Raw genomic sequence first — 21,748 nt, 5'->3', positions numbered from 1 at the left:
TTATATACTTGGGTAATTGGCTGAAAACACATTGTTTATTTATGTGGAAAAAATTAGCAAAATTGAAAGCAGAGGTGCTGGTGTCACTCGGGAAACACCACACTGGGACGACTGCACACTCTGGCAGTCAGCTTAGAGACAAGGGGACTGAATCTGGGGACAAACCGACTCCCTCTGTGGGCTGGGGACGTAAATAGCTGCGGCTACACACTGCCCTTGAGAAAAACTACTGAATTCTTCACGACTTAAAGAGCAGAGTACCCAAATCTTTCAGCAAAAGGAAGGGTAGATGTCGCTGAAGCAGCAGGCCCAGGTACTTGAACGAGATGCTTTTGCAGAGCTGCTGGGCCCGGATCTGGCCACACAGTGCAAACCCAGCCAGGGGATGCACCAGAAGATTCTGCCACCCACTTGCTTTCTCAAGCTCACTGCAGCTATTTTCTCATAAATCTGAAGTAACTTCATTTGCCCATACAACGCTCTATTGTGATATTTTTTAAAAAATCAAATTTCTTGAACCCTGAACAATGCTCACGTATCTAGACATTATGTAACAAAGTATGTGAACAGGATTCCTCCACGTGAACTGCAGAACCAAAGAAAATGAGGACTTATTCACCCATTAAATAATGGTATCATCCACCTCCTAAGATGATGATGACAAAACAAGTATTCCCACGCACCAGCACCCAATACTTCTAGCAATACTGTTTCTTTCCAGTTGGTTCTGGGAATGTCCCATGATGCTACCGGAGCACTTGGCTGGGTCAAAACCCCTTCGCATAGCTGGATGGCTGAGGACTCAGTGGGTGAGTCTGGGCCGTGGCAGTAAAACAGAAACAGGACCCAGTAGGGGGCTGCCTCGCCCACTTGCCTGCTGCTTCTTCAGCAGGATGTTGACGCTGGTCAGATCCTTGCCGTAGTCGTCGGACTGGATCTGACTCTCCAGGCCGTGCAGCCATTTGTCCAGATCTGCACAGCTCTGGGTGAAGAGTTCAGCCTTGTTTGCGTCGAAGAGCCGCTGGGCCTTGGTCTGGGTGGTGGATTCAAGGACTTCCCACATTCTATGTAAACCGGTGAGTTTCTCCTTCACCACAGCTTCTGTCTCAGGCTTTTCTGAAATGAGCTGCATTCCTTCCTAGAAAACATAAACCACTGTAGTTATAAACAAATAGTCTGCTGGAGAACAGACGTCGCTGTGAAAAACAAACCTGAGATTATGTGAGCTGTGATTCACCCGGTCCACATGCATGCGTGCGCGCGCGCACACACACACACGCCTTCCGCTCGAAGTTGCTGCTCGATACAGTTCCCAACAGCCCAGACTATGCACCAGCTTTCAGGCGAGTCAAGCAAGAAGTGACTTACTGCATGCTGTAATGGTTTCAACCGGGGGAGTGGAACATTTAGTGACAGTAACCTAAGACAGACTTCATCTCCTCCCAGCCAACCGCAAAAGACCAGAAAACACTATTTTAACTGTGAAGAATCTAAAACAATATAGAAAGTGTCAAGGAAGAGAAGGGAGGCGGGGAACTTCATCACATTCACATTCGGTCGGGCTTGTGCTGCACAGAATCCCCCTTGCTGAATCAGCACACTTTAAGTTATTATAGTGACTAAAATCCAGTCGTCACACAAGAAAAGTAGGGAACTTTAAGAATACAGAATACTTCTTCTAAATTCTGTGCAACTGGACCCCATCAGTCTCTATCACGGTCCTACACAGGGAGCACGATGAGGACAGTGGGGACGCTGCCCAGGGGCTCCCAGCCCATCACGTGCAGCAGGTGAGACGCACAGCAGCAACCACACACCCAGGACTCCCGGAAAGATACACGGAACGTCGTGCACCAGCCGGCTGGGTTTTTTCGGGCTGAGGTCCGGAACTGGTGAGTGGGCATGGGATGACTACCGACTATGTAACTTTTGTAGGTGATCAAGTGTGACTCAGAAGGGACTCATTTCCACCCAGTCCATTTTCTCACCATGGCCACACCAGCCTCACCCAACATTTTAACTCACCTTCTCAATTTTGTCGAGCCATTCTTTGTTGGATGCGAGCTCTGCTGTAAATGCTTGATGCTTTAACCATTTACTGTGCAGATTTCTGGCTTCATCATAAGACATATCCTGGGCCGTAAGCATCTTTTCATTGATCCAGAGAGACAGCTAGGAAAAGAGAAAACGAACCAGGAAGGTTTCAGAGGTTGCGATCATGGACATCAGCCCTTTTTCTGCCTGGAAAGAGCTGCGTTATGCCTTACTAGGCATACTGCACCTGTTTCCAAGTCAACAGACAAGCAAATATTGACTTTACAACTCTGACCTGTCACCACAGGCATCTCCACTGTATGGAGGCTGGACCTGAGCCTTGCTCCAATCCATACATCTAACATTAGACCCAGAAGTACAAAACTCTCTGAGCCAGCTTTCCAACTGTCTGGCACTTTAACCAGCTTCCCCGCCAAGGGCTTGTGTTAAAGCTCTGCCCTGACCAGCCCAAGTCACAACCTCCTTTCTCTTCCGAACACACGCCCGCGCCAGCTGTGCCATGTGAACCACGATTAACTGTCTTTCACGCCACTTGGTTTCTTTTTACTCTTAATTGTTATAAAACAACCAAAACTTCTACTCTCTTACCCACCCACCCCCTCACGGGGCATCTATGGAAACGTCCAGAAGCACAAATGGCTCACTCAGTGCAGGGGTCAGGCAACAGTGCCGCCCGCTCCTCCATGTCTGCGTCACTTCACCCCCTTTTCTACTGCCACTGTTTCTCTAGAGGGCCTTCTGTTCAGACCAAGAACACTTCACAGGACTGCATTTGGAGACCCGATGTGTCAACTCGGATCTGGAATCTGGAAAGCCTCACAGAGCCTGCCAGCCGCTGACAGATCTGAGAAGAGGGTTCTCTCCTGAGGCTCAGGCTGGGAGTCAGCCCAACCCTGGGCCCGGGACACACGTCTCTTGCTGGCTCTCATCCCGATCCTCCGGCTCCTCACTGCCTGCCTGTAGCTAGCCATGCCAGGGTCCTAGATCCCATCCCATGCACAGTGCGAACCCAGGGAGAGCTTTCTGTTGGCCCGGGAGGAAGACACACAAGGAATGTAGTGTCAGCCCAGGAGGAGCAGCACATGTCTACAGGGACAGTGTGTCCCTTCTCCTGCATGACCATGAGAAGCTCACTTTTACACGAGTTGCTACCACAACAAATTTGCACCTGAACGCCTTCGTGACCCTGTCGCCAGAGGTTTAGAAATGGCATATAAAGCCAACAGAAACCCTCACAGGAGCAACATTCCCAAGGCCATTCACTTGAACACTGGGCTGCTGCTGGGAAAGGCTTCCCTGTAAATTTGCTTCAACAATAGAAAGCCTGTTCTTTGGAAACAATGTCAAGGGGGGCAATGCGGGTCATAGGAGGACGCCTGGCCTTGGCCATGGCAGCTCCCAGCACCCCTAACACCATCTCTACCTTCGCAGGCTGCTCAACCACCACGCAAGAGGGGCTGGGGGTTGAAAGCAGAAGGTACAGAGATCTTTGACGTTACTCTCTATGGAGCACAAAACCCAGTAAATCTTATAAAGCGCTTTATAAGCAAGGACCACAGATCTGCTACACGACAATCGAGGCAGTAAATTTCCTACTTCCAAAGAATTACCTATTTTCCAGTCACCTGAGCAGCTACGATCTGAAATACTACCGGCATTCATTCAATCTAAGGGGGGAAAAGAAGTTAAAAGGAAGCTAAATAGTAAGATTTCCCCCTGTATTTTGTACACACACACAAGAGAGAGAAAAATATTAAACACAATAGAAAGTATTTCTCTGAAGTACCAAGGACATTCACATATTTTCGCTATTCATAAGCACCTACCTGAGAGAGATTAAAAAAAAGAGCTAGCTACATAAAAATCAGAGGCTTATAAACAAATCTGCTCTTTGCTGAACACACCGTCCTACAGATAGAGCCTCATGCGATGAAGCACAGTGAAACAGGTCTGTGGGACTCACCAGTGCATCAGCCCTTCATCAGCACTTGGGAATCAGAGCTGTAGTTATCACTTGCGGGCATTTGTAAAGGTCATTTAAGAATATACTCGTTCTCCGCGGAGAAGAACACTGTGCAGACTGGGGAAATGCTCTGATCAACTAATAAGCTAAAAGCAAAGCACGGAACTTGCCATCCCTGTGCCACACCCACCCCGTTATACTGCCCGCCCTAAAAAAGCAGGAGGTACACTGTGAAGGAATAAAACAGAAAAGAAGAACTTGTGAAATCATTCCTTCTTCAGGATGTCATATTAAAACAACACCAGAATTCTGAAGCTCTTTGTACCCCCACCTGTAACTGGGATCGGCGGGCCCCTGCCCATTCCTACCACATTGCTTATCACTGCTGCAATAAATGTCCCCACCCAGGCAGTGTCTGTGGGGAGGGGCGACAACAGCGGATTTCACAACCCAGGCTTCCTCATGCCAAAGCACCCATGGGGACGGAGTGTGACAAAGAGACAACGTGGGAGTGCCCAGACCTTGAACAATACCAACAGCCAGCAACGGCAGTAAATCTGACCTCTGGGCGTTATGTAAACATCCACCAGGATAACGTGTAGTTTTCAGTGTAGGGCTGGTCTACACAAACTCCATTCTCAGAAATTATGACTTGAGAGAGGAGTGTTTTAATGAGGCCGAATGATAGAATAATACATATCACCCCTTCGCTTGTAGTTCAAATTCCAAGGGTTTTGAAAGCCCCACACCTGACCTACATTTCATCACTATGTACAAAATGTACCCACCGATGTGGGACATCTGACACCCCCCCAGCAGATACTATGCTTATACGAAGTTAATGAGACTCAAGGAAAAGAAAAGATAAACCCAGAGACGTGCCAAGCAGTCACAAGGAGACCTGCACATCATCTCCGGGACACAGAAGCCCAGCTGATACCTTTTTGCATTCTTTAAGGGAAACCAGGCAGGACTGAGGCCGCTGGGCGTGCCTAACAGCCACTGTTGTGTAAGGGTGGACTCCCTGCAACCAAGGACGCCAATTCAAAACAAGTGTTAAGGAAGACCTCAAGACTTCCTAAGACTGTTGGCTGTGATTCTACTGGGAAAGACTCATTTTATCTGCTCTTCCTACACATTTCTACTTATGAATGCACACTTACGTAAATGGGAAACAGGGGCTGGAAATTTCAAATGGGTTTCTCCAAGGGTCCCTTTTGCCCTCTCAACCTCCTGCTTGTTTCCTGGAATTCATCCTCTCAAATTCAGCCCAGGTCTCACCATGGTCAGGCCGAGGAATTTCATCTCATTAACTCGCCCTTTAGGCAAGAGTGTGGGAGCCCACTGATTCCCTATCCACCCCGAATATGATCTGAGGTTAAAACAAGTCATTCATCGATGGTGCTTCAAGAGAAACGGCAAGGTCACACAGGGACTCCCAATCTGTGGAAGGCACAGACCAGGCTGCAAACATCTGAAGCCTTTTCCTCCCTCCAGTGCTGCAGGGCCACCTGGTTTTCACTGCACCGCAAGATGCGAAGCCACACAGCTAGCTTTAGATCCCATTACTCTCCTCTGTGCCGCCTTGGGACAGGAATGCCTCTTTAAGTGAGCATCCTATTCAAATGGATTATTAATGCCCGCATGTCACTTGAAGAGGCACTCCTGTCTTCAGCCTGCCTGGCTCCCGGCAAATTCCCCGGAGACCCAGATCCATCGATGTGGCGCTGAAAGCGCCAGACTCTAAACTACACAGTTCAGGGGCTTCCCTTCTCAAGGTTTAGCTGCTGGAGTTTATCTTGGGATTCACAGTAAGACAACCGTTTGATGGACACAAAATATTGCTTTTGTCACAGACGATGTAACACGACTGTTATTTGAGCCGTTATTTCTTTTAACACACAGCCGTGCGTTTGCATGAAAGGCGTTATGACGATCTGAGTCGGTCCTCAGCAAGCAACCTGACTCCACCCCCACCCAGGGCCCTACAGCTTCACCTGGAGGATCTTCATCCCATTCCTGCCTCCGAGGGAATCTAGTCTAAGAAAACCAGAGAGGACCGCGTCACACCGCCGTTCTCCAGGGCCGAGAGAAACGTGGTGTGCTCAGGAACTCACACACGTGAAGTCAGCCGGATGCTTTTCTCCAGCTAAGCTTGCAGACAGACCGCATTTTTCTGGCTAACTTTAGTTTTCCAAGTTTGTTTATGCTTGTTCCAAGGAGCATAAAGTAGTATGAGAACCACCAGATTAACACCACATGTTAAAACTCAGAGTCTGAAATCAGGATTATTGCTGTTGGCATATGAAGACATGAATCTAAGGAGGCAGAAAGGTGGGTATTTTAAGAGCTTCAGTGCACAAGAGCTCAGTATGTATTCTTCATATTTCCGCTTCCTACCTGGGCAGCCAATTCCAGTTTTAGTTCTTTCCTTCCCTTCCATTGGAAAGAATGGACATTTCTTTGAACAGTTAAAATATCAAAATGCTTTCAGGTTACACACTATTCTTAGACAATGGACATATTCTACACATGCACTGTCGAATATGGTGGCCACCAGTCACAGGTGGCTACGGAGCACTTAAAATTCAGCTGGAAGAACTACCCTCTGCATTTAATTTCATTTTAATTGACTTCAAATGAAGCAGCACATGTGGCTAGTGTCTACCGTAACGGACAGCACGGCTCCAGACTATCATCCTCCGGATTGAAATTATCTAGTCACACGAAGTGGTGACTCGTAGGCTGGAGCACTGACATGGGACCATAGTGCCTCACCTGAAAATCACGTGGTGTAAATTTCTGGCCTCAATTTTATGCCAGGGGCTCTGCTGCCAGATGCTGGCCGGCTCTGGCCAGAGACCAGTAGGGAGAGGTTGAAGGGAGACATACCTCCTGACAATCTTGCAGGAATTTCTGGAGATCCCGGTTGTCCTTCAGTCTCATCAGAAGCTCACTGGCTGCCTCACGGTTCTTCCTATGCCTATTATGATGATAAAAAGAACATTTTTTGAAAACAGGAATTAGAGAATTTTGAGACTTCAAGATTCCAGATTTCCTGTAAGTCTGTGATTTACAGACTTCACAATCCAGTCTCTTCCCTGGGTTTCTACGCAAGCTGAAAACAGTCTGCTTACAGTTCTTAACCAAGTCAGGGCGTCACAATAAACGAGAGGGCTCAGCATCCTCCAAGCGAGTGAGGGAGGCATGGCGCCACAGAGAGCAAAGCACCTGTCTAAGCCGCACAGCGGGCGAGGAAGCAGTCAAGGGAGCTGCACGAACGCGGCGCTTCCTAATCGAGCGCTGGGGGGGGGGGGGGGGGGAACCTGAGCTTGCCGTGTGCACAAACCCCCATTCCAGGTACTGGGAAAAAACTGGAAACTTATCTTCCGTAACCTTCTAACTGGGTGACAGGACATGCGCATGGCTAAGAAAATACAGATAATTAATGTTTTCTGATAAACTGACTCCCAGCTTGAGGAAAACTCACCAAAACCAGTAATAAACAGGAATGAAAACTTTTAGACCAGTGAGATTATCTATTTATTCAATCCCACTCTCTACTGATAGGTAAGTGAGTTCATCGGCACACTTCCGTCACACACCCAGTGGCTCAGTTTCTGCACCAGAGACTGTGAAGAGCTGCCCCAAACCCAAAATCACCCAGCAGTGCCACAAAATACAGCTCCTCTGATCTTCTGTGTAATCCAAGCTGGCCAGCCTCAAGGTAGAGCACTAAGAGAGGCAAAGAAACCGAATGCAGATGGGCAGGTCTGAGTTTTTCATTCTGATTCTCAGAGCAATGTCGTGGTCCCGTGCCGGGGATGGGAAAGAACACAAACTCTGGCTCTGCACAGTGACAGTGAAGAACAGCATGCGGAGTGCCTGCTGCTGACTGACTTAGACAGAACCCTCCTCGGGGAGGAGCAAGAAAGGCCTCAGAGCAACGCCGTGTGTCACTCGGGTCCTCAGCGAGTGCTGGCAAACATGTGGCAGTGGCAGCACTGCCACGATCATCATCGCCTGGGGAACCACAGGAAGACGGCCTCGGCACCTGCAGGCACCAGCGACCCAGAACAACAGGAGAAATGTGAACGGAAGTAACACTCTCAGGTGTATGCCAGACACATATAATGACTGATGCGTTTTTTAATAGTTGAAAGGGGCTCCACAGCTTCAGAAAAAGGAATCTTAATATGCTTATACCATGTAGGCAAAATGTGAAAATGGAGACATATTTCTGATGTAACACTAAATGAAAAGAGCGTATGTATAATTCAATGATATAAAACTCTAAGGCACAGATTAGAAGATTTAGAAGAAAACTAAAATGGCACGTGCTCGGGATGAAATTAAAGACAGCAGTCCGCACCCCTCCGCCCCCGCCACAACTTTTAGACGTTCTGTTGCTTTTATAACTACAATAAATAAGTAAAGGCCACTCCCTTTTATTCACTGCTATCCTTTCTCAAAGACTGAAAATTAAAAATAAAAAAATTTTAATGTTGGTGAGTTTCAGCTAAAGGAATTAGTCATCTAAAAATGTGGAAGGGGAAGGAATGTCAAAAGGTCTTTGAGTGCCCTACCCTCAAATTCCAGTCACTATTTGTAGGAGGTTTTAAGATAATAAAGCAAATTGTCCGGAAGGAAGAAATTTGAGTTGGACTTGGTGACAAAACGCAAGAATCCTGCCTTTCGTCAAAGGCCTCGAATGAAAGACCTCCCTCCCGCCTGCAGTATCCCACGAAAGCACTGAGGTGGCAAGAAGAGTCACAGACACTGGCAGATCAACGGGACAGGGACATAAAAACAACTTCACACTCCGCAAAGACTCACTTAGGGGAGAAAGACAACCAGGCAGAATCCTGAATGCATTTCTTAGTTAAGTCTCACGTGTGCCCGTCAGGTACCTGCCTGGGCAATCTTCTCCTGTAGTGAGACCGTGGAGGAAAACAGCTAAACAGTGACTTAGGGTCCCGAGTCTGAACGACACAGATCTATGGGAGGGCAAGATGCTGGCCTTTGAGTGATGTGCTCTGCAGACCGGAACAGCAGCTAGGCAAGCGGTGGAGACTGCTGTCGACTCAGAAAACCCTCGAGAGAGAAGGGCGTGTGGCCCCACTGTTTACTTTTGGCAACCGAAATCGTTCACGGGAAGTGAAACTCAGGATGGTCTTTCAAAGCCGGATGGTGGATTTAATTATAGGGAAGGACCTGCTATAAAACCTGGCCGTAGTTTCCCCACAGTCCTCAGAGTGCTCTTTGTTTGGGGGCAACGTTGAATCTCTTGCTTCATTTCCATTGCTCATCTCCCAACCCCATTCATGTGACTCCAGAACTCCCCTCATCACAAGAGGCAGATGCTGGGTTAAACTGTGGTTCTTGCCAAAGAGCCACAGGCGCCTGAGTAAAGTGGGCTGGGAATTTTTTAGGTTTTTGTCCCCTGTGAGACAGGGTCTGCCTTGATGAAGCTGGACACTGCTCCTTGCTCTCCCAGGATTTCCTCGGGGCTGCAATTTTCATTTGGGCCGGAAGCGCAGCCGGGGGCAGGCAGGACAGCAGCCCCCTTCTCACCCAGTCACAAGCACTTGAAAAGCCACTCGCGCCCCACCCACAGCTGTTAAAAGAGTCAGGGTTTTGTTCTGGAACTTTCACAAACTCAGTGGTAACTGACAAGATTTCCAAAACGTAAGTGCATTGTAATGATTTTGCATTCTATGCGAATAGCTTCATAAGGGACTCAGAATGCTTCTGGACAGGGGATTAGATCTGAAGGTCAGGTACTTCTTAGCATGTACCTAACTCAGAGCACCTGGAACTCAGATATGTCTATTTTTATGACAGACAAGTATCCTCTGGGTTCAGTTTCAGATTTGAGGCCTCTGGGGACATTGAAGTGAAACCAGAGTTCAGTTAACACCAGCGAGGAAAATAAGAAAACAAGAGTCCTCTGGCGTGCAGATCAATGGCAAGCCCCTCCCCCATCTACCTTATGCTTCTTATACATGGCAGAGGATCCTCTTTCCATTTCTTTTTAAAACCTGAAATCTTAAGGATGCTCTGGAACTCCACGAGGCCAGGCTCTCAGTCAAGGACAAAAGGAAGACTAAGCCACAACTGAACGCTGCTGCAACGCTCTCACCTCCAGGGATCTCTGGTCTCGACAACATCACCTGTTTCCAGTGACCCCTTGCAGCTGCAGCTGCAGCACCAGAGGATGAATAAACACACCACGGAAGCTGCAAGGCAGCTGCCGGCCAGCCTGCATGCCCGTGCCCCTAACAGCCAAGCCCGCCCTCAGGAGCCAGCTGCGTGCACCTAACACAGAGGAGTATGGGGTATCATATTCACAAAATAATGAGTGATTTAACATTAGGAAAAACGGAAATTCTTTTTCTCTTTACCCAAAATCCTTGCTTCTCACACTCAAACAACCCACCATTTAAGATGGGTTTGGTGGATGGGTTTTTTTTCTTTCTTGTTGCTGTTTTAAAGGCAGCAGCCACGAAACAGTAATTACTCTATGCTACACCCTACTGCACAGCAGCACCTTCAGAACGAACACACGGTCTAGGCCCTGAGGCAGTGCGAAGGACAGACTGCGGGGAACTTTACGGAAAGAGAACTCTCCTTTCCACCCCAAGTCGCAACAAATTAACCTGGCCCAAGGTCCCAGGGCCCCAAGAGACCCTTGGATATGGGAAGCAAGGACACGTCCTCAGCAAGAAGTGCTCCTGTCCAATGCACTTGGAGGCCAGAGGAGAGGTCTGGAGGAAAAGTTTGTTTCTTGATGACATCAGTCTCTCAATAAGCCCTTAAATGCAGCCCAATCTGGGACCAGAGAAGAGCAGCTGGAACAGAGGCTAGTGACCCACTGGATGGGCCAGGCCACGCTGGAAGTGGCCAGCCCAGAACCAGCCCACGCTGGGGCATCCAAACCTGGACCTGCCCTGACCTCCCACTTCAGGAATAACAAAGGTGGTGTGAGAACTAGGGGTGAGGGCCAAACAGAGCACACTGTCCTTCAGTCAGGAAGAAAAATATTTTAGAACTGTAGATAGATGGATGGATAAATAAGCAAACAAACAAAAAGAGCACCCGATCTCAGAGATGCCTTGGCAAAAGAGGAAAAGATCCTTTCTCTCATCGTGAAAAAGATCCTATTATATCATTACACAAGCCAATTTTCTGAGAAAGGCCTGATAACATTCCTTGGTAGCTCTGCCAGGTACTTGGGACAAGCTAACCTCACCCATCCGCCCCGCTCTCCCTCCTGACAGGCTTCAGAGTCGTCTTGTGCGGACGCAGGAGAATGTGGGCTTGGCTGGGGAAGTATCTGGCTCGCAGGGTCGCAGCGGGCGACATGCTTGCGCCAACTTTGGAATGGCGTGGCTTACGCCCAATGGCTACTCAGCATTCCTGCTGTCATTAAGTCTTTGGGCAAAGATGAGTTTGGGGTCTCAGGCCGGATTTCTCTTCTGGCTACTTGTGCGTGTCTTACAGTGAGAACCACAATTTCAGGCAGCCATTTGTTGTGCACTGATTTTCTGGGATAGGTGGATTAAACTCTGCTAGGTGCCCACAACCTGTCCATTGGACTTCTGGCCAGGGACTAAGACGCTTGAGAGTCCCAGAGTGCAAGACTCCCTGAAGAACCTCAGAACACTGTACCTGTCATCGATAGAGTCCACCTTCTCCTGGATGCGATCCGAGTTGATGTTCCCGTCGCTCACCAGCCTCCGGCCAGTCTCCACAACAGCGTTGATCTTCTCCTCGTTGGCGTCCATGGTGGTCATGAAGTCCTCTTGTTTTTTAATAGCTGCTTCAGCTCCTTCCAAGGTGGTGGGCATTTCGGTATGGGCCAAAACATATTCCTTATTTAAAAAGAGAAAAGAAAAAGTCACAGAAGAACGAGAGCTCACGAAGTGGCTCACTTTCAGCATAACGAAAACACTCTTTCCTATGCCCTACATTTCCATGCAACATACTCCACCAGACTTGCTTCATGGCTCATTACACTAGCAAGTTATCCATGGAATCTGATAAAAGAAAAAGTTGGGAGGGGAGAAAGACCCAGTGGGACACCGTAAGTGACTGGGTTTTCCTAAGTGGTTAAATGGTTAAATGCTCTAAATTTGGTCCCAGAGTGAGTGAGGAAGGAAGCAAAGCTTTGTGCACCAGCTGCAAGGGTCCTCTCATGTGGCCACGAAGACAAGGGCAACACCCACCCTCCACATCATCTCGTACAGCAGATTAACACCCTGATGCTGCTGACCATCCTCAGCCAGTTTCCCTTCTCTAACCTCTGCGTTGCGTGTCACAGGTGAAGTCCTCCACTCTTCTAGCACAGGGAAGACAACTATTCATTCAAAAATAGTTTAAAAAGGCCAATTTAATGAGGTCCTATGAGGACACACTATGAACATAAGAAGTCCTCAGCAGTGGTTAAAACTGAACCACACTTTTCAAGGCAGGACAGCTCGTGTGGAAACCGTCAATTCCTGTCCTCTACACTGTGATGGGACTCCATGCCTCAGGAGTCAGGGAAAAAAGGTCTGTAAACCATTCTAATTTCATATAGATGGGTTTAAACCAGCAGCTTTGGCCAAAATGTTCTGAAAGGCAACCAGGTGTAACGACACGCATTACCTGGTTGTTAAGGAAGGCTTCGGCTTGCTTGGTGTCCCTAAGGAACTGCTGGTAGGCGTGGGACTGGGAGAGGAGATTTTGCCTGTTTTCCCACATTTTGTGCAGCTCGTTCCATCCAGTGTCCAAGGCCTGCAGCCGCTGCCGCAGAAACATGTACTGGGCATCGGTCTGCCCCTGGGTGACCATCTCGCCCATGTCCCGCATCTTCTGGTAGTCCTCCTCGTAGTTGTCGATCTCGTTTTTGATGTTCTCGTGCTGCGTGAGAAGCTTCTCTGCTTCGGTCAGGGTGTTGGGCATGTCTTCTGACGCGATGGCCGTCTGGGTCCTGGAGAGCCAGGACTGGAAGTCGTCCAGGTCCCGGAGGAACTGCTGCAGCTTGCTGGCCTCGCCCAGGGAGGCCTCGCGGTTCTTCAGGGTGGTCTTCATCTCCTCCCACACGTCACTGATCTCGGCCAGCCGAGACAGGATGGCCTGGGCCTGGTCAGGGTGCTCGGACTCGAGCTTCTCCGCCTCCTTCTGCAGGTCGCTCAGCTTCGCCTCGATGGCCACTAGGTCCCGCTCCATGCCAGTCAGCTTGCGCTGCAGGGCCATGACGCCGGCCAGGTCGTTGCCCAGGTCCTGAGTGGATTCGATAACCTTGGTCTTTTCCCGAATCCAGGATTTGGTTTCATTGCACTCGAGGTGGTAGTTCTGTATGCTCAGGGCAGAGAGAAGGGCGTCCTTCTTCCTGTCGACCAGTTCTCTGAACTGACTCCACCTGCAGGGGCGGGGGTGGCAGAGAGCGAGCAGTGTGAAAAGGAGGCTGGCAGCTCATGGCTGAGTAACAAAATTAACAGTCACGGTCAAAGCTGCACTTTTCCCTCCACCTCTGCTCCTACAACTACATCCTTTTGGGAAAATCATCTCATTCAGTATATGGACATCAAGTGTTATCAAAATAACTCAGGGATGCAATATGATCTGAAAAAAGCCTGACAGGAAGAGGGACTTGTTAAAGATCTCCACCATGAACCATGACAACATATCTGTCCCCCGAAGAGTCAATTCATTCACACCTGCCATATGCATCTACTCAACTCCGAGCTGCACCTAATTAACACTATCCAAACCCAGTACCTGACAGTAACCTTCAGAACTGAGGCCATCCTGTCACCGCAACCTATTTGAATGCGTTTACTCAACAGAAAGATTAAAGCGAGCCAGCGGTCTACCTTGATAACCAGGACTTTTGTTAGCCAATTATGTCTCAAACATGCCTAAACCCTATTCCAGAAATCATTTCATTAAAAAGGATGGTACAGGAGCCACCTTGATGTGTCACTAGGGCCCTAACTTCTGATGTGGCCAGGGGCAGGTGCCAGGCTGCTAGGAATGACATCATCCCAAAAGACGGTTATTGCAAAATGAGGGTATGTCGAAAGCCAGTGCCATGACCTCAGCACCACAATGCGCCACGGTGCAGGGGATTCCTGAGAGCGGGGCGCAGGAAGGGACCTCACCCTCTCGGGAGCCGCACAGAGAAGCCACTCGACGCTGGCCTCACGCTCACCTCGTGTTCAGTTTGTCCTGCTGGGCTTTGATTTCCTTCTCGCTCGGGTGGCCACTGTGCATCAGCTGTCGTGCAATCTGGTTTACCACTGCGACGCGGGAAGCCTGGTTGTTCATTTCTGGTTCCAGGCTCTCAAACCTGAAAAGGCGATTTGACAGGGCAATCACCTCCTTGGTCACGACTGGTAACGAGAGGCAGGCTGGTGCCCCTCCCTACTGGCACCCCCGCCCCGCGCCTCACCTATGCTGGATGACCTCCAGGTCCTCCAGCTTTTCTGGGATCTGCATGTTGTTGAGCCACTGCTCCTTCTCATCAATCCAGAGCTCACAGGCGTCAGCCTCACTGAACATCTTGTACAGGGCCAGGGTGTCCTGCAGCGCCTGCTTCCTCAGCCGTGTCAGCTCGGCCACCTCCTTGTACCGCTCCTCAATGCCCGACAGCCTGCCTCTGACCTCCGGGGACTCTGCGTGTTCCCGTGGGAGGGCACCGGCCTGCTCGTGCAGCGTGTCGAGGGTGGGCCTGTAGTTGGCGATCTCCTCCGCCACATCTTTGTGCTTCTTGACCAGAGACTGGGTGGAGTACTCGTCGTGGCCCACGTCGTTGCTGGAGACAATCTTGAGGATGTCCAGCATCCACGCGTCGATGTCGTCGGCATCCGCCTGGAACTGGTGCAGGAGCAAGGCCTCCTCCAGGCGCTTCTTCCGAATGGCGGAGAGTTGCTCCAGGTTGGCCCACTGCTCCCGGATGTAGATGATCCTCTCTCGGATCTTCTCTGACCCGAAATGCTCCTCCGCGATCATGTCTTCACCTTCTTTGATGGCCTGCTCAAAGTGGCCACTGCGGCCGCTCATCTCGTCCTCGAAGGCCCGGTGTTTGCTGAGCAGGCGCATGACGCTGGTCAGGTCTTTCCCGTAATCGTCAGAGGACAGGATCTTCTCCTTCTCCCGTATCCAGCCCTCCTCTTCTGCCATCTCCCAGAAGAACTTCCAGAGGCGACGAGACTCTTCCAGGCGGGCCCGGCGCTCAGCCGCCAGCTGGCAAAGCTCTTGGTAACAGAACTCCATGTGGGCCACGCGGTCTCGGATCACCTGGGGGTCGCAGGGCTTGTAACCTGTTGAACGCCAAGGAAAGGATGAGTGTGTGACAGAATTTAGCACAGGTTCCTGCTCGTTTGCAGGCAGTAAGCTATACCCCGTGTCCTTACTACCAGATTACTAAGGTCAATTCTAAGTGCAGGGCCATGTTATGAGGCAACAGAGTACCTTCTAGGATCTTGACTGGAAGGGGAGAGGGGGCAATGATAAGTACTATTATTTTTTTGCCCTAAGTGTTATTGTTTGGGATCACTTATAAACCAAAAAAAGCATGTAAGTTGTAAGAAAAAGGCAGCTACATCTAACTGTGTATAAAATATAAGAAAGGAAACCCAATCCTTCCCAATACCCTTTACAGAAAGACGCACACTGCCAGGTGGAAAAGCCAGGAGCTGCCTAAGCACGCGCACCAGGCTGCCGGTGCACAGCCAGACCAAGTGTGGGCCCGCAAACTGGCACTGCCAAACATCAAGGCATTCAGAACCAAGCGGCACTTGAGTATTTAAGGAAAAGACATGTGCGTCTGAGAAAAGCAAGACACAGTTAAAGAGCTCAGGAGGCCACCCCGCTGAATCTCATGTACCACAACAGGGAGGTAGACCCAGCCCCTGGGAACCTTCGCTGGCACAGGAACGTCAAAGCACACACAACTTCTCCACTTCTACCGAGACAGCGCTCTGGTGACCAGGAGGTAACGCCGGGAGTGCTCCACCTTACCTTCCCCATCCGTCGCAAACTTCTGGGCAGAGGCGTTGACACCTCTGACCCGCTCTGCCTGGATGCCGATGTCTGCTTCCACCAAGGCGTGCTTCTGCAACAGGTCTTCCACGCCCAGCAAGTGTTTGCCGTAGTCTTGAGACAGTAATAGCACCTGTGCACGAGAGGTAGCAGAAAGGACATCTGTGGACACATGCCTGACTTCAGCATCTTATAATCTTCAGACATGCTGAGAGCTAGCAACCAAGCTGTACCCTCCTTGCAGCCAGCTGTCCTGCCCATATCTTTAGGGGAAGACGACGACGAGCAAACCAGAATGCAGCAAACTGAACCTGAGAGCCCGCATCAGGAGACACATCATGAACTAAGGGTCGTCTACCTTGTAATAAGCAAGCCCATTTCACACTAAAAAGCACAGGAAAGGAAAAAAAAGGGGGACAGGAGGAACCAGTATGAAACATAACCTGGGGCTCCAAGAGGAAATTGCTGCAGCAGCAACTATCGAGGAAGAAAAAGGTAATAAAGCTGTTTCACTTCAACGTTTACGGAACTCTCTCAGAAGCTGCTGACCCCTGAAAGGGCTGCCTTCCCCAGTGAAGAGCTTACTGGTATGCCTGCGCAATGCACATACAATCAACAGGAGGAGAATCTAGTTGAAAAGCTTACCAGCCACATCTTTGACCAAAGAAGAACAGGGTTGGGTGGCTGTGCAGGCCCCAAACAGCTTTGGTTTTAGTCTGAGTTCACTAACATTTTCTTTTGTTTCTCCCATCAGCCCAGTTTGGAGGCCTTATCCCACATCCTCTCCAGGTAAAACGTCTGCTTCATGCTTACTTCTGAGGAAGCCTCTGGCCCAATCTGAATTCAATTGTGTACCATGATTTATAAAATGAAAAGCACCTCTCTGCTAGATTTTATGAACATTGCTATTTTAAGAAGTCAAGACAGACCATACATGAGAACGTCATAAATCTGGGACAGTTAAAGAGGGAAGACTGATGGTGTCAGGTGACCCTGGCCTGCTGCCAGGAACAATTCAAGAGGTAAGCAAAGGTGAGGGCCCACACCCCACAAAGGAAGCCCCTTGTAGAAGGTCAAGTTTGGGAATGGAACACAGTGTACTGAGGTAATGGAGGCTTCATGGTATGACCCCAACACTGCCCTGTTCTGTCTGTTCTGTCCCCACTACGAGGCTAATCGCCTTTCAGCTGGGGAACTGCCTGAAATGGACGAGCTCTCCATGCCTGCACCAGGGGACACGAGTGGACACAAGGCTCCGGCAGAACAGCAGGTCTCTTCCTGGGTGGGGCGAAGCTTGAAATCTATGCTCAGCGCTGTCAGTGGAAGGGGAAGCCCAAGCCAGCCCCGTTCTATGAGCAGCACACGTCACCGCACTCACCCTTGCTATGCCTGGGTGAGGTGGCTGGTGAGGACAACCTCCAGTTGAAGATGAAGGAAGGCGGCCCAGGAGACTAGGCAGCTCTGGCTGCCTGGTTCCGACCTGCACTCTGTCACACTGCCTACCACTCTCCCACCTGCCCCCACCACCTGCCTAGGCCCCGCCCCACACCAGAGCCACTCACACGTACATCAATGAGATGGAAACTTAGGTCAACTCTAAAGAATTAAAAATGTGGAAAGCCCCAATTTGATTGATTCCTACCATGGAATATAAATAAATTAAATCTCAATCACAGTAGCAGAGACCTAGCTACAAAACTGGTCTTCCTCACAACTTTTTCACACTTCACATCGCATTTAACTTGTGAGCTAACAACCTTCCCATGGGTGGAGTGGCCCTTCTCTGGCTTTGCGGAATGGGCAGTTAGACTAGGGGCACGATGTACAGTGCGTGGGTCCCAGAAACGAGAGGCCTCTTTGGATCAGCTCTGGTCCCCTTCAAGTCACGTCGTACCTTCATCTCGTCCATCCAGTCCATAATGTAGAGCATTTCCTGGAAAATCTTCTGCAGCCCCAGGTTCATCTCGAGACGCTGCCTCCGGGCCCGGAGCAGTTCCAGCAGGTATTCCCAGAGCCGGATGACATTGTCCTTCCTCGCCGTGATGCGCTTGATGTCATGGTAGTTCTCCGCCTCGAGCTCCCGGGCCACGGCAACCACGGCCTGCACGCGCTCCTCGTACGCGGCAATGTCTGTCTCAATGGCCTCATGCTTTTTCGTGGCAGCCTCAACTGCAGGAAGGTCAAATCCAAAGTTGTCCTACAGAGAAACCGAATGAAAAAAGCCATCCATTGGGAACAAAGAAATAGAACAGATGTGGAATCCTGCACACACCTTAGTCTTTGGGGGTCTTAAAGCCAAACACTGCCCCCTGAGATTCGCCCCCCACCCCCTGGGGCTGCTGTCTGCCTTCTAGAGGACCCTAAGAACTCTGTGCTTCAGTTCAGATGCCCCCCTTACCCAAAGCAAATCAGCGACTTCTCACTTTCCAAAGGGGTCCCACTCATATCCAGCACCTGACTTAATAAGACTGGAGCAGGTGACAGCTTATATTAAGCCAAGCAGAAAAGAACACTATTTTTATTTATTTCATGACCAGTCTAACTGCCTTAAAGAACTGGCTGGTCAAAGATTGAGGAAGAGAAAAAAATTTTAAATTACATAAATGTGAACAGTTCACACACACTCACTAGCTCTAAACAAACTCTGCTTGAGCTGCTTCCAAATCTATAAAAAGTTACATAAATAGAAGAGACAGTGTATTAGGAACTATAAACATCCTCTTTCTGGAAGTGGGCAGATACTCGACGACAGTTACTTCAGAATACAGAATATGGTTGCTGATAAGCAGCTGTCCTGTGGCCCCGGGGCACAGACGACATTTCTAGATGACCCCGGGAGTGGTTTCCCGAATAGTGTCTAGAGCAGAACCTGAGACACCAGACGCTGGTTCTCGCTCAGCCACGTCTCTCTCATAGCTGCCTTGCGATCAAATCTGCGGGCGAGCTGTTCCAGTTTCTCCTGTCTTATGAGCTCGTTCCGCAGAGCCAGTTCTCTCTCGTGTTCCGCTTTTTCCAGTCTTTCCCAGGCCTACAGGAGTGAAAAAGAACAGTTTCCTGCAATGTTCGAGGAACTTTCATCCGCTACATTCAACAGCTAGTATTTCTCAAAAAGACTCAAGAACTTAGAAGGGAAGTCCCGTTCCATCCTCACGGACTTTTAGGTCTTGAGAAAAAAGTTTTCCCGGTTTAGCCTCATGGGAACACTCCCGTCAAGATCTAAAGATCCTGTGTTGTGCTTGGAAAACAAAACAGCGTAGAGATGGAGTGATATAACTAAATTATAAATCTCTTTAACTGAAAGAAAACAAAGTAATTATTTTCAACAGCTCTGATCATATAAAAAAGATAAATGATTTTTCCCAGAAAAAACATGTCTTTCTTATTCACTCCATCCTGAGCCACTTGTTTTTAATTCATGTATCTGAGGGTTTTTTTTAAATCCTTACCGACTGACTGTACGCATTAAATTCATTTCTAGGAACTATATCTGACACACTTCATGACATTTTTAAAAATTCCATTTAAAAGAATCTAAATGGGTACAACTGACCAAAGTTCTAGATTTTTCACATTTGTACTTGGAAATCATGCCCACTGTGAAATCCTGCAACTGCAGACATAACAGGCATGAAAATGGAAATTGTTCTCAGACAGGCGGAGACAAAAATCCCAAGCCCCAACTGGCAGGGTGTCCAACCTGCAGCCCCCAGGCAGCATGCAACCCAAGATGGCTGGGAATGTGGCCCAACACAAATCCGTAAGTTTACTTAAAACACTGTAAGATTTTTTTTGTGATTATGTGTCACAATGTATTTAAATATGTGGGCCAAGACAACTCTTCTTCCAGTGTGGCCCAGAGATGCCAAGAGGATGGACACCCCTAGATTCCAGGTACATGATATTAAGGTTTTTGCATTTTCCCTTCTGCAACTTAAAGATGTTTGAGTCAATTGCCTCTGACAGATGAAAGTAACAAGGTAAACAGGCAGAACCCAAGCTGGTTTGATAAAATCTAACACTGTCCCCAAAACTTCAATAGACCAGCCTGCAGCAAGTATTACCTTGACCATCTGCAATACTCAGGCCACAGCTGCCCCTTAATCCAGCAGGCTGGGAGGGACCCTCTCAGTCTCCTGTCCTCTTGGCAGCCAAGACCCAGTGACAGGATCTGAGGCCTCCGGGAGGATGGGGCCCAGCAGCCAGACAGATCAGTTTTACCTTGTTAATATCAGAGATGAGCTTCCCTTCCCGGGGCATGTAGACCTTCTGGTTGTTGGCCCTCATCTTGCTTTGAATGGTGAAAAGCAGCACTTCCAAGTTCCCCTTCTCGGTAAATCTAAGCGCAAAAAAAGAACCACCATAAACATTGTTTATTATATTTTTGTTCCTTCAAGGGGAAACATTAATTTGCTTCTGGCAAAATAACACATTTCACACAGCCATGCCATTTAAAAAGCCATTTATCTCTGGTCTGATTTATGTGAAACGCATATTAGAGAAGCTGGGGCATGTTAGTTTTGGGGTACTGCAAACTCGAAATGTGCCCAACTGTGGAAATTTTCTGTGGTTGGTTGGTTGTTGTTACTGAGATTTATATTTGGGGGCACACAACAGCATTCTTTTATTATCACCTCGTTCAAGGTTTAGGTCATAAGTCCTGGGCAATGGACTTGACTCAGAGAGCACGGCTGAATGTGTTCAGCAAGAATAATTTCAAGCGAGCACCGAATGTAACTTTCAATGAGTTTCAGAGACCTCAACAAGGCATTCACACCTGAGTGGAGTTGCAGAAAGAGGAGGAACAACTTTCACACGACAGTAAGAGATAGGGCCCACAACCCTTATTCCACAATTAGGAAATTTTTAAAGGTGTGAAACTCAAACTTTTGGGAGTACCAAAACTATTTATTGTCTGTCTCTCTACAACACAACTGGATATTTACGCATTTTGCTACAGCTGTGTTAGTGGGCCTGATTCTGGGTTGCTTCCTCAGACCCAGCCGGAGTCATAGCACACAGCATTCACTCAACTGCTATTTCGCTAAAACTAAAAAAAAAAAAAAAAAAAAAAAAAAAAAAAAGGAATTCTGAAATCTATTAGGCACAAGAGTTTTGGGGAAGGGATTGGGGACCTGCACAATTTCTTCAGATTCTCATCCATCAGGCGCACACCTATTATGGGAAGGAGCTCGCAGAGGGCATGATGTGTAATAAAGCTCAGCGACACAGGATCAGAGGAAAAGGGGAAGACGGGCCACTGGTGACAGGCATTCATTATGCGATGAGGTCATGCAAGCCAGAAGCAGGGGTCTGTGACCGCAATGGTCTCCCTTCCCTTATTAACGGAATGCAGTACAGTTCGCGTCTTACTTGGGTGGTTTTTCCACAGTGCGGTAAGTGTTGAATGCCTGAAGCTGCTGTTGAACCCCAACCAGTGAATTGGCAAATTTGCGATTATTCAAAATAATGATGGTTTGTTCAATCCACTCCAGAAGGTCAGAGGCAAGTGATTCATACTTCTCAATCATTTTTTCTGTTTCAATAGCATTGTCAAGCACCTGTGAACAGGAGTTAGAAAAATGGAAAGGACCGTGTCATGACAAGGAAAGTGTGGCCACAGCCCTCCACGAGCACAGGCACACTTGATGACGGTTCTCGCTGCTCTGGCGCAAGCATTTTCAGCTGGAGGAACAGCTGGAG

The 21,748-nt window shown here is 48.8% G+C and overlaps 1 protein-coding gene across 2 annotated transcripts in view; it reads right to left on the bottom strand.

Moving 5' to 3' along the window:
• The window catches only part of SPTBN1 (spectrin beta, non-erythrocytic 1), a 188,591-nt gene that overhangs the window by 22,911 nt on the left and 143,932 nt on the right, over positions 1-21,748 (bottom strand). For both annotated transcript variants that reach the window (XM_053924713.1, XM_024552794.4), the window contains 12 exons: positions 21,419-21,606; positions 20,267-20,384; positions 18,918-19,076; positions 17,943-18,245; positions 16,028-16,181; positions 14,457-15,327; positions 14,217-14,354; positions 12,668-13,424; positions 11,690-11,892; positions 6,911-7,001; positions 2,026-2,172; positions 875-1,138 (listed from right to left, as the gene is read on the bottom strand). In XM_053924713.1, the coding sequence (XP_053780688.1) occupies positions 875-1,138; positions 2,026-2,172; positions 6,911-7,001; positions 11,690-11,892; positions 12,668-13,424; positions 14,217-14,354; positions 14,457-15,327; positions 16,028-16,181; positions 17,943-18,245; positions 18,918-19,076; positions 20,267-20,384; positions 21,419-21,606 (3,393 nt within the window). The remainder of the gene's footprint in view (positions 1-874; positions 1,139-2,025; positions 2,173-6,910; positions 7,002-11,689; positions 11,893-12,667; positions 13,425-14,216; positions 14,355-14,456; positions 15,328-16,027; positions 16,182-17,942; positions 18,246-18,917; positions 19,077-20,266; positions 20,385-21,418; positions 21,607-21,748) is intronic.

This window comes from Desmodus rotundus, chromosome 5 (genome assembly GCF_022682495.2).
Source record: "Desmodus rotundus isolate HL8 chromosome 5, HLdesRot8A.1, whole genome shotgun sequence".
Taxonomy (NCBI): Eukaryota; Metazoa; Chordata; class Mammalia; order Chiroptera; family Phyllostomidae; genus Desmodus; species Desmodus rotundus.
This window is presented reverse-complemented; position numbering and strand designations above follow the sequence as displayed.